The sequence below is a fragment of the Quercus lobata genome, chromosome 2 (genome assembly GCF_001633185.2).
Source record: "Quercus lobata isolate SW786 chromosome 2, ValleyOak3.0 Primary Assembly, whole genome shotgun sequence".
NCBI lineage: Eukaryota > Viridiplantae > Streptophyta > Magnoliopsida > Fagales > Fagaceae > Quercus > Quercus lobata.
This window is the reverse complement of record NC_044905.1, coordinates 93,967,526-93,986,742: the sequence shown is the minus strand read 5'-3', so window position 1 is coordinate 93,986,742 and position 19,217 is coordinate 93,967,526. Positions and strand designations below refer to the sequence as shown.

Here is a 19,217-nt window from a genome sequence, read left to right as displayed (position 1 = left end):
TTTTTTTTTTTTTTTTTTTGTTGTCAATTTATGTTTCATTGATCAACCATATTTTCTAATTTTTCCACAAATAAATAAATAAAGAGCCTGTGTTTTATTTTATTATTAATTTTTTTCAGATGTTAACTTTTAGTTAGACCTTGGGCAAGTCTCTATATGTGCAACCATTGTCACTTTCTTGATTCATACTGTTAGATTCAGAGCTTGAACAAAGGGACAGGAGTCCTCCCATTAGGCTATACATAAGACTGGTAATCTTTTATTTGAGCCATGGAAAAGTTAAAGGACAAAAAATGGTGGATCTGTTTAAAGAATGTCATTGAGGCTGGACTGTTGGGTATGTTGATATAGCTAACCAGGACAGCATGGAATCTTCTTTCCAGTTTACATGAACAGAGAGATACAGATACTAAACATAAAAATTTGAGAAAAGATTCCCTTAAAGAATGTTGAATACAACCATTTTTCATTAATATGATACAAAAAATACAGTATTTCACAAAGCACTCTCAACTCTCAAATCAGATCAAGGTATGTGTGTTACTTACAACCTATATCTCAAGCTCAAAAAAAAAAAAAAAACATGCCCTATTCAATCCTCTGAAAGCCACTCTTCTTTCTTTATGTTTCAATGTACTGTATGAAAATCTTTTAAAATCTATATTTTGTATGGAAGTCATTCAAATTAAATCCGAAAACCTAAAAAAAAATTTGGTTCACGCCATTTGTATGAAAGATCAAAGATACTCTTACTGATTCCTTTGTGCCAAGCATGTCTGAAATCAATGATCTGTGACATATCAAGGTTCCAATTGATTTCTTAAAGCCAAAAATGTAGCAATGCCTGTCCATAAAAATTTCCCATATCGTCAGACTTTTAATTCAGGATGAACACAAGCAGGAAGAAGACAGAAATTCAGCAGGCACTTGGTAATTGTTATATGAGCCAAAAAAAAAAAAAAAAAAAAGGAAAAACGGAGAACCAGAGCCAAACCTCAGAAAGAAAATGTAGAGGCTGGTCATCTTGTGGAGGGGATTTCTTAATTCTCGAACTTCTCAACTGGTTATCTTGTGGAGGGGATTTCTTAGGTCTCAAACTTCCCAACTCAGTCTGTATCACATTAAGTTGATCTTGTATCTCCTTTAACAACTTCAACTGCCCTTCCCCTTCCTCAGTAATTTCTTGCCTGTTATAGTTTCTATCTCCCTCGAGCCGCTCAATTCTGTGACACAGTTGTTGAAGCTTGGCCTGAGACTCTACATCACCTATTGTTGGCTGAACAAGAGCTGCATTGCAGTCATCACTTAATCCATCTCTTGGTTTAGGTATTTTGTTATCGTGGTTTGCAAAAAGCAACATTTTCTTTATCTTATCTGTTGCATCTGTAATATGCAATCCAGAGCTATCCTCAGAGACCAAATCTGGCTTTCTAGGCCTGTTCTCACCTTCCAAAACCAACTTACTTTGTTCTTTCTTCTGAACTTTGTATGCATTATGATTCTCAGTACTTTGTGGGACTTCAAAAATATCCTGGACACTTGAGGTGCAAGAAGAATTAACTATTGCCTCCCTTTCCTGTATATTTTCATGAAGTTTAATTTTCTCAAAATTAGTAAAACTTTCTCCTTTATTTGTGCCATGGAATTTGTCAATACTTACTTGTGGAAGTAATGAACGGGGGCTGTACTTTTCCTTCAAGTTAAATGAATTTTCTCTTACAGAAACTTTATCACCCGATATATCTTTCACTCGGTCATCTAACTTTTTGATCTGCTCCCAGTACGAATCAGAGGTTACAAAAATAGGACTTCCTGAATTTTTCTCTAAATCCAAGTTTTGAACTTTAACATTCTGGTCAGTGTTTTGCTTCCCTATCTTTGGACTCCAATCTGACATGGGGATCACAGATCTTTCTTTTTCCAAATTACTTTTCTTCTGATAGTGTTCTTTTACTTGAATTGGAGGCAGAGAGTGTAATCTTCTTAAATTGCTATTAGCACCCATTTCCACCTTACATGAATCACTTCTTTGCAAAACTAGATTCTCCGGAAATTTACATTCATAGTCACCCAAATCATTGCAACCCATGCTAAGAAGTCTGCACCTGTAAGCCTGAACTTGAAACTCAAGAGATGAAATTTCCATTTCTTTCTGATAGATTAGATCTTCAAAAACATAAAGAGAATTCTCAGCATGAGACATCTTTTCCTCTGCCAATCTCTTATATTGGTTTGCTTCCATCTGCACAACAGCCTTCTCTCCTTGCAAACGCAGTATCATCGATAGAGCTTCACTAGCCGATGTAGCTGAGGCTTCTCTTTCCTCATCCAATTCATTGTACAATTTTTGTAGAAGATTTTGTTGAGATTGAAGAGTTTCCTTTAAAGCTATAATATCCATTTCAGGCATTGCAGAACATAAACCACTTTCGGTCATTCTACAGTGGATTAGTTTTGGTCCTTTCGGAAGTTATTGAAGTTAATTCTGGGCACAAAAGGGTAGTAGTTCTCCATTAGCATCAGTGACATATGAAGAATTAACATTATAACAAAAAAAGGGGGTTCAATTTTCAAGATTATAGCATGATAAACAGGTAAATATGATGTGTGCAAGTGACACAACAGAGTTTAGGCTCCAAACTACCAAACAGTGTAAGGTTCTATATTAGCATTAATGAGATGGGGAAATTTATAGGTTTCCACAAAAGTTTTTCCAAAGACTATCTTGATCGAATATAATTCAAAAGAAAAAATTTCCTGAGAGGAAAAAACACCAATAACTATATGGACCTGGTTTTAAAACATGATTCTTGAAAGCAGCCTGTCCTTAGATAACATCAATGGCCCTTTCTGCACCTAATTTAATGTTTCTGATTTGGAAAAAGGAAAAGTCGGGGTAATTATTTCAAAATTACTTATGGTCCATCAAGAATGGCTACACAAAATTGACCAAAGAGACACAAATTCATTACTTAAAGATAAAATATGACATCTATGCAAACATCATAAACTTGTAAACACAAAAGGAAAAGAGAGGAGGAAACCGAGAAAGGAAGGTGAGTTTTTACCTGGTAGTGATCAAATTTGATCCTCAGAGCAAGACCCAATTGAAAAAGACTACAACATGTGTTCAAGAAGTCCAAATTTCATTGCAGAAGTCAGAACCCAGAAGAGCTAAGAAAACCCCACTTATAATCAAGAACAATGCAGTAGTTTCCAGGAAGCTACAAACTTTAACTCTTGTTGATTCTTATAAGGAAAGATAGCTAATTGAAAACTGAACCATCAACTTCCCAAATTCATACAAATATTGTGATTATCACATTTTGTGATATGACACTCTTGTCAAGAAGCAAAGTCTCTATATTGTGATTATCACGAAGACATAGAAGCAGGTTTTATCCAAAGAAAAATATCTGAAACAGAAAGAAAGTATCTATATTAAGTAAGCAACAACAACTTGCTTACCAAAATAAAGAAGAGAAAGTGATGATGTTGCCAAGGCAGTGTGCTGCCTAAGCAATAACTCACTTTGTCAAAGAGTCTGAACGATGTCGTTGTACCTTGTGCACAGTGGCACAAAAAAAATTCTAAATTTCTTACAGCGTCACTTTCTTACTTTTAATCCAAATTTTTTAGATCTAAATCTTACTTATTTTTTTATTTATTTATTTTATAATTTCTTTAATCATTGCCTTGTAGACCCACAGTCTTCTTTTCCCGCAATGAGGTTTCAAAAGATCGTTGGTGGCGAATACAACGGCTAGAATAAGGCTCAGTGGGGTCCACCTCTTGCCGACCATATGATCTGAATATTACTCATTATGTCTGGTCAACTCCAAATTTTTAGTCTCACCTTTTTTTAAAAAAAAAATTTATTTATTTTAAGTATGTTGGAGTTGAGAATCCAACCTTGAATTTTCTGTTCTCACTTCTCACCAAAAATAAAAAAAGAAAATAAAAGAATTTGTAGGCCTGTCTGGCGGTGCTGATTTGTATTGTATACATTTATTATTGATCAGATAATCTCAATAATAAAAAGATAAAAAATTTTATTGTATTCTAGAATAATTGAGGTTCAAGCTCAATAACCATGTGTGAGGTCGTAGGGAAATTGAGAGTGTTGTGAATTATTGTTGTGATCCTAGTTTAATTTATATATATACATATATATGCTAGTCGCAAACCAGTACGATGTATGAAAAAACTTTGCATAGATATATAATTTAATTATGTTTGTCTTGAATTGAAACAAACATAATATTGGCTGTGAAAAAAAAAAACCCTTTAAGAAAAGTTCTATTAAGAATTATCAAAATAACCGATGCAATTGAATACTTATAGTTATAGATGTTTATACAGCTACACATGCACTTCGTAGATGAAATAAAACTAAAAAGGAAATATTAATGTAGCAGCTCATATGAAAGCCAACCATAATTAGTATTACTATTGCTAAACGCTCTAATTTTTTCCCAATTACTCCTCTTTAATCCAAATTTGATTGAGTTCTTTAAAAAGTTTAGAAATAAAGCCTTGAAGATATGTAACAAAACATCATTGAATTGATTGAACGAAAAACGATTTAAGCATTTGTGCATCCAAGACCCCATGGCTGCTTCCACTTATTCAGAATGCAAAGATTGAAGTAGAATAACATCATTGAATAGTAATCAATTAGATAATGAAATTGCAATTAATATGATCTCACAAAGTACAGCATTTGAAGAAAGCAAATCTTCAATATAAGGTGTATCATTAGTCTATCATATATCAAAAGAATGAAAATTAGACAATCTTAAGCTAAACTAAAGTCTTTCAATCAAATGAATGATATAGTCATAATTATAAAGAGACAGAGACGTAAACCTGAATAATGTAGCTCAATAATAGTGCAAAAGTGATTTAATTAATGGTTTTATACTGAATATTTATTTATTTTTGTTTAATAAACATAAGTAAAACGTAATTAAATTTAAATTTCTTTATTACTGATTTTTTAATTTTTTTAAAGATAATTACAACATACTGCTAACATTGCAACTCAAACTCAGTAGTAGTCTTTAAACTTACCACAGATCTTTTATTCAACCATTAAAAATTTTATAAATTAAGTTAATTAGAACTTGCAATAAATAATTAAAATTATTTTAACAATAGGAGGAGGTAAAAATAAGTTGTTCAAAAAAAAGAAAAGGAAAAAAAAAAAAAAAAAAAAGAGCGGAGTACAGAGCAAAAAATGATGATATAAATAGCAATAAGTGTTTTGCTAGCAAACAAAGAAAACCACATCAAGTGTCAAAATTCACTTTTTGGAAACCGGAAAGAAACGAATGAAATGTTTTATTGTCCTAAAAAAAACTAATGAAATGGTAAAGTTAACAAATAAAATTGTAAATATATTGAAGAGGTTGAAAGCTGGTGACCAGAACACGTGAGCCACACACGTGGTACGAGTTGGAGCATTATCCAGCAAATTGTAACGTGAAAAAAAGAGATTCATAACTCATAAATAAGTAAAAAACTGTAAAAGGGATAAAGAAGTAAGGACGAAGAAGAAGAAGGAAGAAAGAAAAATCAGACTAAATATTGGGTCTCCTTTCATGGTCAACTCCAGCTCTCCAATGTAAGTTTGTTTTTCTTTTTTTAAAAGACAAAGAGGCAAAACTGAAGCCCCTGTTTTTTTGAGATAATTGTTCAAAAAAATTTAGTATATATCCTAGTTTTTTTGAACGTCCTTTTTTTTTTTTTTTTTTTTTTTTTTGGTGTGGGATATACAAAGTTTATGACTATATAGGATGAGAATCTTATCTTTGAAAAAAAAAATTATAGGGACAGTTTGGGGGGGCCAAATTTGTTTATGCATTGGTTTGGATTTTGTATAGGTATAATTTGACATTTTATTTTATGAGTGAATAAATTCTAGAATGATCAGAAGGGTAATTAAAAAGGCGTTATAAAATGAGAAGTGCAGACCTTTGAACTTGATTTGGCACTTGGCAAGAAGTCCTGGTTCTCAGATTGTTCAACAGCAGATAGAGGAACACTTATTTGGAAAAACTGATTCAAAAAAAAGTGTCCACAGGAAATTAATGTTAAGAGTGAAGGAGAGAGACAGAGAGACACAGAGAACAGTATAGATAATGAAAGAGATTGGAAAGAACCGTTTGTTTGATAAGGCAATTGAAAAATAAACTGTTTTAAGAATAGCTTTGAACGGTTCGCATGAACCACCAAACTGAAAAGGCACTTTTTTTTTTTTTTTTTTTTTTGGTGGTGTTTTAAAATGGGAGTGTGACATTAATTTGTGTAGCCATGGCACAATAAGAAGTGGTCAACAAAACATTAAATGTTTTAACTATTAGTTATTATATAGATATATATATATATAATTAAAAGTTAGAATTACATTAATTTATAAATAAGGTACAACATTTTCACAACTTACTAAAGTGGTTAATTATGAGTAGTAAAAAAATATGGTGAGTCTATGTAAAAATGATTGTCCACTATTTACAACTGACCACTTTTATAAATTATGGAAAAAATTGTGGCAAAAGTTGTGTCCCTAAACTTATTAGTTCAAGTTAGAATTATTGTTACTTTTGGCAATATTACACTATTTAATAATTATTTATTAGATGTATATTTTGACAAATTCATTGTTTGCTTACATTTCCCATTATACCTTTCATTCTTATATTCTTGGAGTATTTAGAATTATATAAGTGATTATATATTTAAATTTATATTAATTTAATCACCATAGATCAATAATTAGTTACCTATATAATGTTAATTTCAAATTTTTTGTTACTTTAAAATATAAATAAAAGATAAAAATATGAACTGACGAATAAATAACATTTGCTTAACATATCAAGAAAAATAAGAACTTGTAATTCAATAGTTGAATTTTAATATACTAAACTAATAAGAAGTTATTTAGCAATATAATATTAACAAATAATTACACCAAATGTACTTGATTATATATAATCTATAATATATGTAAAATCAAAGATATTTGAATTTTGGTTGACCTCTTCATATTGTGCTACATAAGTTCGAGAGTTCTCACAATTTTATATTTCATTATTCTGATTTTTACGTACTTTATATATATATAGTGAGAACACAAATTGACCTAAAGCCCAACGGATATGAACAATGGCCCAACAAGCTCACAACAATAAATTTGTTAGAGAGTGACGTTAATAGATGAAGACTTAATGAATCAAGTAAGAATCACAGTGAATTGATTTAGTGTTATAATGATTGAGATGTATAATTTGAAAAGAAAAACACTCCTCGGTCAAATCCAAGGAAGATGTGTTCTTATATATATATATATATATATATATAAATTTCAAACTTGTACAAATACCTAGAGTTCTTAGTTATCTTCCGTTCTTTTTCTCCTCTCTTTCTTTTCTCAGCTGCCTCATGTAAAGGAATTCTTTCCCTTTTATACTCATTCTCCTTCTCCTATCTTAGCCTTCCACTTGTTGATCAAATAACTAATCTTTTGGATGCTTATCCCATCAGAACTTTCCTGAAAGCTCTGTGTGTAGCTGTAAGGCTAAAAATCATTGTTCAAGCATCACCTCCACGTTAATGCGGCCAGTTGGTTAGGTGCAAAGCATTCAATGTGGTGGTAGCAGCCTTCTTCTCAGCTATTTCTCAGTTCTCTGTTGACTCACCTCTCTGAAACTTATCCTCCCAAGCATGGTTGCCCCTTGCCCAATATTTGTTGGGTGGTCGGGCTTCAGACTTCTATTCTTTTGTCCAAGGAAGTTTGGCTCCTCGGGCAACATCACATGTTTGTTGTTATCGGCCCTTGTCCTTGGCCTCTTAACCCTCTTGTCCTTATTAATACTTGGTTGTCCTCGGGCTTCTTAGCGTCCTCGGTCATGGCTCACGACCCAATACCTTACTCGGCTCTTTCATCCCCACATATATATATATATGTGTGTGTGTGTGTGTGTGTAATTTTATATACAAACACAATTATAATAAAATACATATTAATAGCTACCATAATTATCAAATTTCAATCCCACCTTTCCTCGATCACTATCTATCTATAAAAAAAAGTTGTCAAATTTTATATTTAAATAAAAAATATAATAGAAAAAAAATAATATTTTGTTAAACTTCTTTTACTTGGGTTACTTACTAGTATACCATACCGTCTAATAAAAGTTCGATCCTAGAAGCGGCAATTGTGCCATGTGGCTACCCTTACTTTACACCAAGTGGTTGTCCTTTATTTAAAAAACTAGTAATAAATTACATGATTCCACTTGATGATTTTCAAATTGAACCCTAAATTTTAAAATGTTTATTAACCAAAACCATGAATTTTTATATTGTTTCAAATCACACCTTGAACAAGTCTCTATTAACTAAAATCAATAGTCAACTTATTTAAAAAAAAGAAAAAAAAGCATTCCATTTGAAACTATAAAATTCCGGTATATCATATGAGAGGAGTTATTTAGTTATTATTATCAAAACATTCACAATAAAATTTCATAATATAAGTTCACGTTCAAACCATATCTTATATAATAATAAAAAAGGGTCTTGTAGTTGTGATTGCGGTAAAAATGGCAAAAAAATAAATAAATAAATAAATAATTTCCAATTTTTTTTCTCTTCATATCATGTAGTTAACATATTTGCTCTATGTGAATTTCCAAAATTAATTCAATTAAAATTTCACTACAAAGAGTTTAAGTTTACTGTTATTAGGTTCTGTCATGAAATTGCCAAAGGAATAGATATTGCTAGGTATAATGTTGGCAAATCCATGACTTTGTGCTGTAACTTGTAGTATCAAATATCAAGTATAAGATCATGTCCAAGAAGCAGCACAAAAGAAAGAAGCTTGTGATCTTAACTGACTCTCAATCGATAAATCAAAATATCAACTTTTTCTTGACATGTTTAGTTGGATAATGATATGGGTGTTTTTTTTTTTTTTTTTTTGGTGGTAAATATGATATGTGTTATTGTAACCCTAAGATCTTAGGCACCCAAGACTGTCCAGCTTGTGAACCGGCCTCCATTATGTGTTACTAGGTCACATTTAAATAAAAAATTTATTAAAACAGCCATAATCCTTAACCTAAACATACATCATGCACTTAATTAAAATAACACACACAACATGTTAAAGATCACATCACAATATAAAAAGGAAACAAATCAAACACAATCAAACAAATATATTAAAAAAGAAAAAGATAACAAATAAACAAACACAAAAGAAAAAATATCACAAATAAACCAAACATGGCAAAAAGACTCAAACAAACATGAAAAATAATTAAACACAATTAATTAACCTAAACAAAGTCAAACAGAATCAAAGAACATGTGAAAAATAATTAAATAAACAAAAACAAAAATTTTGCCCCTAATCTGGGTTCCGGGTGCATGCCCATATAAATACACATTAATCACAACTTTCACAAGGTTGGAGAGTCAGAAAAGCTTATGTTAGAGAAAATCCTAACCTCCACATATCCAATTTGTGAGTACAAAGAAGATTTTCTTCAATGTTACCACTACTGTTGTGCAAATCAAGGCGAAGCCACGAATACATTTCAAGCTTTGCTGCAGAAATAAAATCTTCAAGAGGTTCTTGAAGTCACAAACATTGTTTGTGAAAGAAATTCATATTAGAAGAGTCTAAAAGGCTTTGAGCAATTTGTGGGATCAAAACTGTAAGTTCTGGTGGAGGTAGCAATTAGTGATGGGGTTTGATTATTTGGTAACATGCTTTACTGTGGTAATTAAACAGAAAATTGAATTGATTACATAATCGTTTAACTTAACAAGTTGATTTAATTCGCTATAAAATCAACCAACGAGGTCTAAACTATCCTCCCAAGTTGAAAATTGAAAAGTTATTCACAGTTTACCATATTTTTAAGATCTTCCAAGTTTATTAATTAGGTACATTTACAACCATTGCCTTGCCCATGGTTCCATTATCAGAATGGTGCAATACAAGTACTATAATGGAACACAATCAAATGAGAAATTATTACTACCCTCACTTTAATCCACTGGAACTTCGACCTCCATCTTCAAACCAGTATTGCCAAGAATCTGCAATAAAAGACAAAGTTTCTTTGAAAAGAAAACTTGCATAAATGTAAACAAATTAATATCTGAATACAAAACGGGTTGTGGTTCAAATCCCCTCAAACACCAATCCTGTGCACACTCAATCATGCAAGACATTTGATCAAAGTTCCCTATATGAAGTAAGCTATAAAAAGTATAATAGAAAATGACTGAATCAGTGAAACACCAACTTATGAGGAAAAGACGGTTAACATAAGTAAGCTATAAAAAAGAACAACATAAAATGATGATCAGTCAAACCTAACACACCTACTTGGTCAACATAATGAAAAATACCCAAAGAGCTCAGCCAAAAATTCATAAGAAATGGGACTCACTATTTAGAGACACCTGATGGTTGCAATGGGAAGGAATATCTAAGATGATCTTTTAATAGATATTGCTGAGCAAAAAAAAATATATGTGAATGCAGTGAGGCAAAATTATTTGACAACATTCACATATCATATAAAGGAATTTTAGAACAAGTATATAATATTTAATAGGATTAGAAAAAAGTACAATTAAAAACTTTTATAAAGCATTAAATTAAATAGGAGACTCAAGTTTAGGAAGGCTAACTCTTAAGAGTAAATGCAGTACTGGTTGATATTTCAAAGAAAGTACATTTGAAGTTCGAGAAGATTTGAACAATACAAAGGAAGAGATACTCCATCCAAGGGATTTCCCATATAGGCTTAGGAATGTACATTTACCATGTAGCCTACTGACTAGATCATTCAAACTAGAAAATGCAAAATAATGGGAAAAGGAAAACATATCATACTCTTATGGTACCTGTAAATCATATTAACCAAATCTGTGTTGTATACTAATATTCTGTAATCACCAGTGATCACGATAGAGATAAAATAGTAATTGAATTCCTACACCAAAATTTTTCTCCTCCTCCCTTCCCCCTGGAAAGGGGGGAAAAAAACCATGTCATGCTTAGTTGGAATAAAGTTTCCAAAGAACAAATTGAAGTTGAGTCTTATATAATTCAAGTAAAAATGCAAACCACTAAAATCTGTACATACTAAATCCATGTGAAATCAATATTGTGAAACTCCCCATTTGACATCCCCAATAGACTCTTCAATAACTCCACCTAAAAGACTGTGTGCATGCTATTGGGTTCTTGATTTTCTGAGAGTTGAAATTAACAGCTTCAGAGAATCGCTTTGTAAGGGCTTGATACAATATGTTGGATCACCACCTTAATCCTAAAAGCTTAAGCCAGTAGGTTTGGGCCAAAAATGTTATGCTAGCCACTCACTTTTGTCACTACTATTTGATGTGGGAATTGACTACAACCGCAACACTCATAGGTGAATATTTCAACATATGCCCCTACTTTGATTGAATTAAATTAGATATGTAGGAAAGAAGTATTAAGCTAAACTTTTTAAGAACATAATCACAGGGTTGTCTTTAAACAAATTATGCAAAGAAATTGGAACAAACTTCTGATGAAAGTTCACATAGAAAGGAATTTATTTAAAATAAAACTACATAGTACCTTCATGAAGTCAGACAAACCCAACAAAGAATTCTTTGTGTAGCCTGCTTCCTCAAGGACATGGGTCAGAACTTGCTGTATCAGGCACCAAAAAATCCACACGTGTAAAAAGGATATGTCACCAGCTGATCTAATTATCACACTTTTTTAAGTTCAAGTACAACCTATATTTGCAGTAACTAATATGATCTCCAAGCTTTTTGTAATTCATGATCAGAGGTGCTGTTCCAGATCAGCAATATGTATACAAAACGACCAATTTGAATGAGATCAAGAATTTCCATAAGAAACTAAAACCTAATTTGCAAACCCTATCGGTTTACAAAAAAGGCATAATTTTTAGTCAAATATAGGGTATTTCTTGCATCATCACCCATCTTATACAAAGAGAAAAATAGTATAAAGTCATCTGTCAAAGTGCATCAGCATTTTTAAGAAGTATTAAATTAGACAAATGCTTAGAATTTCAAGAACATAATATTTATACAATTGACTCGACTTTCAAGAATAGTTTCTTACATCTTTTCCTTGTCCTTTAATGTTCCTTTCTTGCTTTCATTTTCATATTGTGGACAATTTGCAATAACCATATCACTTACCATGCAATTGGAGATCATTGTAAGACATTAGAAGTTTAAAATTTCAAATACCACTATACTTCCAAGTTCTAGATCTATATTTCAAAAGACCACTGGATATAATCAAACTAACTCAGTTTGTATTTGGCATGTTAATAACCTCAGGTGATCAGTAATCCACCACAATTCACTTTACAGAGAGAATAAAACTTTTAAGCCCAAGATTTACCAAAAAGAAAACAATTAAACCCTATCATCATTGGAGACCTGAGCCATTAAAAGAAGTAAGCTTTTCTTTTATAAATTGTATAGCCCCACACCTTTGATGGAAGGAAATTAATTAGATGATACATTCTTCAAGGATTTTCTAACAAGAACTGACCTCCCTCTGTGGTTCAGATATAAATTGTCCTGACAAATCCCGCAAAACTTCCAACATGTCACTGAATGTGACTTTCCCATTGCCATCCGAATCATACACCTTAAAAATAACTAGGAAACAAAAAGAGACACCAAATGGAAATTCAAAAGAAGGAAATAGTCAAACACAACTTCTAGAAATATAACTTCACAAAACTATGACAAAAAGGAGTCATTACATTCAATTTTCTGCTGCAAGGTGGCATGAGGACTAAATGCAGACAAGAATGCTACAAATTCCTTGAAGTTCAATCCATCCAACATCCTCAACAATCTCTGGAAAATGAATAATGAAGCACACCATCTGAGTAACCAAATAGCACACAACAAACATGTACATATATGTACCTCCAACACACACAAATGCACATGGTCATATAAACACCTACATACAGACAAAACAAGAGGCCTTAGTCCAAATATTTTGAGGTCGGCTATGGATTCCGATCCTCAATAAACTAATTAGGTTCAGCCACGTGTTCTTTTTCGCCATTCTATTCCATTTGAAGTCATACACTCCATCACTTCCTTAATTGACATTTTCATTTTTATTACTTCTATTGATTAATTTTTTTGTCTTCCTCTACATTGTTCCGTTCCCTTAACTTGAATAAACTCACTTTTTTTTTTTTTTTTAACTGTTGCATTAATCACAACCTTTGACCATACATACATACACACATGATACAAACATATAACTCCTTTTGGATTAATGTCCTAAAAAATTTTTAGAGTAACTCCATGTCATCAATAACATAAATAGACATCGAAATCTAGCTAATTAATGTTTGATGATGTAGAATGAAGGTTTATGATTTGAAGAACTCTACCATGGAATGAAGCTAGGAACTCTAGAGTACCTTAATCTCATGTGGGTGTTTCAAATCAGATGCCACACCATTAACCTTTATACATATACATGTTTATAGACATAAATTTATGCACACAGAGACAGAGACAGAGACAGAGAGAGATTAGGACCTGAGAGAGAGGGTTGACAGCGAATTCAGGTACGGACAAGAACTCCTCAGCAGAGATGAAACCAGAGCCATTGCGATCGAGTTGGCAGAACCTTTGGTACAGTGACACTATCTCCTGCTGCGAAACTAAAAAAAAATAAAAATAAAAAACCAAATCAATCAGTAAGTGTAAAAAGATGAAAAATAAAAACTAGAAGAGCTAGTTAGCAAGTGGTACAGGTGTGGTTGCAGTGTTCCTGAACTTCTTCGATGTCGTACTGAGTAAGCATTGATGATGTGTTTCCCATGTTTGTTTTATTAAGGTTGCTGGAGTGATGAGGAGGAGAGGCTAATAACTAAGTACAGTACTTGGTGAAGATCCAAAATGCCAAGACGATACAACACAATACAATACTTGTCCACACTACACAATAAGGATATGCATTTTTTTCCTCGGGTAGGTCGCAGCAGTTAGCTTAGCTGGGATGTCTTTTTAAAACTTAAATACCCATTCCAAGTGTGGGTCCTATCAATCTTTTATTTTAGATTCTGGATAATTTTAATTTATGTCATTTTAGGATTATCCATATTCTATACTTCTATTTAGGTCCGTTTGGATACAGTTTATTTTATTAAAAACTGAAAATATTGTAACAAAATCATTTTTAAATGTGTAAATAGTGTCTTGACCTATTTTTAATATTTTTTCTGAATAAAGTGATTGTGGGTCCTATGAACAGTACGTAAACAGTGTGTGAATAGTACACGTTGTCCCCTAAAACTGAAACGCGTGGAGGGAAAAAAAAAAAAAAAAAAAGAGGCGTGAAACGCCAGAAACGCAAATGCAGGAGAAAAACGCTAAACCCAAACGCTCACTTAATCTATACTATTATTTACTCCCTCCGTCCCACTTTATTTGTTCTGTTTGAAAAGTCAAATATTTTAAGGGAACATCATTTATTGTCTTGTCTGCCTTATAAAAATGTATAAGTTTACAAAATTACCTTTAAATAAATTTATTAGTTTTTTTTAAAAGGAGTTATTCTTAATGAGGCTTAGGGGTATAATAGGAATATTAGTAAACTAATAACTTTTAATTTTAGAAACAGGACAATATTTTGAGACATCCCAAAATGGAATAGAGGACAAACAAAGTGGGACAGAGGGAGTAAAGGATTTCTCCGTTTGGGATCATAATTTTTTTGTTCAAAAATGCCCCTACAGCCTTATGGTTAAGTAAAGACAAAACTAAAAGACAATCTAGTAAAAATATAACTCTAACTCTTACTAAAACATTTCCTAAAAAATAGGGTCATTCTCTTATTGATTTTTAAATTGCGTTATTCACTTATAAATTTTAAAGACGTAATATTAATGAGAAAATATGAAAACCTTAAATTAGAATGAATGAAAAATTGTGACAAAAAAAAAAAAAAATCCATCGCATGCGCAAAGTGCATCTGATGAGTCTAGTTATTATTATTTATATTTATACCATCTAGTTATTATTATTATTATTATTATTATTATTATTATCTAAGTATTTATAATAGAATTCCACTTTTTGGACTGAATTTTAATGTAGTTTAGAAACATTCCTAAATCCTATGTTTAACAAGACAATACCTGAGAAGACAATACTTGAGGACAACCCGGTAAAAATATATCTTTAATTCCACTTAAAATGTCTACAAAATAAGACATTCTCGTACTAATTCATATTTTTAAAACAAACTTATCCAAAAAAATAAAAATAAAAATAAAAACTTCTTGTAAGGACTTAATTTGGATTGGACCCAGTGTAGGATTGAGTTTAAGCCCAACAAGTCCAAACAATAAATTTATAGAGCTCGGGTGAAAGAACTAGTTCTACTCCAAAAGATGGATAATAAAAGTTGCTAAACTAAGATTATTGAACACAAGTAGATGAGAAAATCTATCCTCGGCACGACTTGAGGAGTTTATGTTATAATATCCAGTAGTTGGACAAAACTACAAGAGTTCACTGTATTCTTACAAAGATTTATTGATTTTTCTGATCCCTCCTTTAGGTCACCTTCCCGTGCTATATATTGCAATCTTGGTGTTATTCCTACCATACACGTGTAGGTTGGATTCTAAGAGCTCCTTCTTGTCCCATCCAACATCTCCCAGAACCATCAAATAGTAGCTGTAAGGCTGATTGGTCACTGTTCAGGTATCACTTTCACATTAATGCGGCCAGAGAGTTAGTTGAGAGGCAGTTAATGTGGAGGTAGTAGTTTTTGAAGATATTTGTTGTCTCCCTTTACTTACCCCTTGTCCAATGTCCAACTCCTAATTATGATGTAACCTTGAAGAAGGTCTAGGATGATATGACACTCTTATTGACCTCGGATCCTTGTTCCCGAGATGGCTTTTCTCCTCGGACATGTGTCGAACTTGTCTGGGACTATCTTTATTTTTCTCTTTATACCATTCCCATTATAACCTCATTTGGCCATTCTCGGATTAGTTAATGTCCTCGGATTGGGCCATAGTCCCAATTCGTACAGCCTTAATAATACCTTCTGACTAACTGGCCCCCACACTTCTCATTCCACTTTGTATATTTCCTTGAAGACCACATTCCAACTTTTTTTTTTTCAAACTTTATTAAGACTCATGGTTTCTTTTATTTAATTTTTTTTGTTTTTTTTTTTTAATTTCCAATTTCCTTAATTCCTAATCTCAGGTTTTTTTTTTTTTGAAATTTTAGTTTTCTTAATCCCTAATCTCACCTTTTTGTTTTTGTTTTACCTTCTCAAATCTCCTTTTATTTATTTTGAATTTGGAAAAAAAACAAAAAAAACAAAAAACAAAAAAACACTCCAACTATAAAACTATTACTAAAACTTCTTATCTATATTCTTTAAATTTAGGCACTGCTATATATCCTCATTGAAACACTGCATGCAAATTTAAACACCTCAATTTTTAATTGAAATTCAAATAAAAACAGTTTTAACAAGTTAGAACTATATATCTCTCTAATTCTTTTCTTTTAATATTATTCAATTTTGAAAAGAATTCTACTTGCACGCACCACATTTGGTGCTCTCCCACAAAGAAGATAAAGGTTCCATGGTTGGCTCATAATGATTTTTGGTAGGTACATTTTTTGGTTACTTTCTCTTCTTCTTATTTTTTGCCTTTTTAATTTGTATATTAGTTTTTGCTGAATCCATAATTTTGCTGAAACACCATTCCTGGCCAAGAGGGCCAAGAGTTTCAAACATCTTGCTCATTCTGCACTAACAAGTAACAACAAGAATGAAAAAAAAAAAAAAAATTTGAGTTGACATTGTTAAATGACAGCTTTAAGGCTTTTTTGTTTGGTCATAATCTAAAAATTGAGATTAATGAAAAATTATGACACTAGACCAAAAAAAAAGTCACATAGTGTGCGCAAATAATGAGGCTAATTATTATTATTTGTTATGTCAAGGCATTAATTGATTTTGTTGTAGGGAAGCTTAAATCCATTATAATAAAAAGGTTTACTGATTAAGCTAACTCAAGCTCATTCCAAAATTCTCTCAATTGAAAGAATGGAAGTCAATTTTAACAAATACAATGCTTTTTTTATTTTTTTTTATTTTGAGGAACATATTCAAATTTCCGCCCTTTTATTATTATAAATAAAAGACCAATGATACAAGAAACAATTGATAATGACTCATTAGACTAGTTCTTAATATTTTAGGAGTAGGTAAGTCAAATTTTTTAATGGCCAAATTGTCAAAAACTTCAAAAATTACATATGTTATCATTTTTCCCCCCAAAACTTTCCCCCCTCCTCAAGCGTGCTCTGCCATTGGTTACAAAAAATTTTAAAAAATATTAAAAAAAGATGAAGAAGAAGAAAGTCAGGATAAAACAATTTAAAAAAAAAATTTTTATTTCTCAATATGTAATGTTCACTGTTGTCACATTATTAAACTTCATTAATATTTTTTTTGGGAAACAAGATATCTAATATTATTTAAACCAAGTTAGCTATGTCAGCTTGAAGTACATGATAAATTGGTGATGGAACATCCTTCATCAACACAACACAATCTGAAAATTTAATAGATAATTTAGCCAAATTGTGAACGACCTTCGTTAATATTAGTAAGTAAAAATTGGTATCAGGAAAAAAAAATAGAGCGTATAACATAAGGATGGTCAATGTAATTTACCATAATTATATTTTACCATCTTACCAACCTTAATTTCTTACAATTTACGGTATTTTTTTTTTTTAAAAAAATCAAGTTATATGAAATTGGGCAAACTTTTTACTTTTTGTTGAGAGAATGACAAATCAAAATTTAGCTATAATTTCTTATGCACCTTTCATTAGTTTAAAAAAAAAACACTAGTTAGGGCAGCACGTGCAAAGTAGTAATTAAAGTCAATTCTAGATTTTATTTGTATCACAAAACAAAAATATGAATCATTTGATTTTTAATGTATATAGAGATTTACATTAATCAAAAGAGACATTAATTTTAAGAATTTTGATAATTATGTAGTAAAAAGTTAATCTCATTCGCATAAGAAGAATTTTGATCAACCACAAAGTTAGGGTAGCTATTTAACATATAAATATTTATTTAACTATAATAGTTTTTTAGTACCTACTTACTAAAGACAATATATCTACTTTCTAAAAACTTCTAAAAATGATAACAAATATCATCATCTTCCAACAATAAACAACTGAGTTTTGCTAAGAAATTAAAAAAAAAAAAAAAGATAACAAAAGGCATGTGTCATCGAATTTTTCATTCGATAAATTATAAGTTTTGAAAATTTAAACCTAGAAACTCAATGTTCTTTAGATAACAAAAAAAACACCTAATATCATGTTCTAACTTTCTAAGAATTTCTATCATTTAAAACTCAAAATATATAAAGAAAATTTTTAGGATGTTAAAATCTAGCGGGAGTAACTGAGAGAATAACAATATGACATATTTGCTCTTTTCTAAAATATTAAGGGAAAAATTGCTTGATTTTAAATTTTAAGGAAGAATTGTAAACTACCCCAAACATAAATGATGAAAAATGTTTTTTTCCTAAGTTTTTGTTTTTGTGTGTAGAACTATGTGTTTCCACTTAAAATTGTATGTAAAGAAAAAAAAAATATACAAAAAGTCAACCCAAGAAAATTGTACGTGGTGAATTTTGGCTCAACAAAGTTAATTAAACCAACAAAAAATTTCTAAAAACACAACAAAATGACGCAATATTTTCATAATACCTTTATAATTTTGTTATATTTTATTTTAACTTGTAAAGAATTGACAACTCAGCAGTTTTGAAAATATTGTGACAACATAAAAATGTCTTAACATTTTTTACATAAAAAAAATGTTATGTCCATGACATTTTCACAACAAATCATAAGTAGTAGGTTATTACAAGTTGTTATTGGTGGGTAAAAAAGTAGTTTCATTGGTAAGATTAAATTAGAACCAATAACAATTTACCATATTTGATTTGTTATGAAAGTATTGTGAAAATTATTGTGGATATAACACTTCTTTTTCACAATACTATTATGTGCCCGTTTGTTTCGGCTTTTTGAGC

General features: G+C 31.0%; 2 protein-coding genes across 5 annotated transcripts; both read right to left on the bottom strand.

Moving 5' to 3' along the window:
• Positions 1-502: 502 nt before the first annotated feature.
• Positions 503-6,144, bottom strand: LOC115977287 (myosin-binding protein 7-like). Of its 4 annotated transcripts, none has more exons than XM_031099058.1 (4): positions 5,977-6,144; positions 3,069-3,416; positions 995-2,485; positions 503-844 (listed from the first exon to the last, which is right to left on the bottom strand). In XM_031099058.1, the coding sequence occupies exons 3-4, from the start codon at positions 2,435-2,437 to the stop codon at positions 821-823; spliced, it is 1,467 nt and encodes a 488-aa protein (XP_030954918.1). In that variant the 5' UTR covers positions 2,438-2,485; positions 3,069-3,416; positions 5,977-6,144; the 3' UTR covers positions 503-820. The 4 variants fall into 4 exon arrangements, with proteins under 4 accessions (XP_030954918.1, XP_030954920.1, XP_030954921.1 ...); XM_031099060.1 differs by having other exon boundaries at positions 3,069-3,117; XM_031099061.1 differs by lacking the exon at positions 5,977-6,144 and having other exon boundaries at positions 995-1,049; positions 1,095-2,485; positions 3,069-4,231.
• A 3,691-nt stretch (positions 6,145-9,835) lies between these two features.
• On the bottom strand, positions 9,836-14,075 carry LOC115977286 (calcineurin subunit B-like). Its single transcript, XM_031099057.1, has 6 exons — positions 13,858-14,075; positions 13,642-13,766; positions 12,840-12,936; positions 12,623-12,732; positions 11,663-11,737; positions 9,836-10,122 (listed from the first exon to the last, which is right to left on the bottom strand). The coding sequence occupies exons 1-6, from the start codon at positions 13,925-13,927 to the stop codon at positions 10,072-10,074; spliced, it is 528 nt and encodes a 175-aa protein (XP_030954917.1). The 5' UTR covers positions 13,928-14,075; the 3' UTR covers positions 9,836-10,071.
• Positions 14,076-19,217: the final 5,142 nt, after the last annotated feature.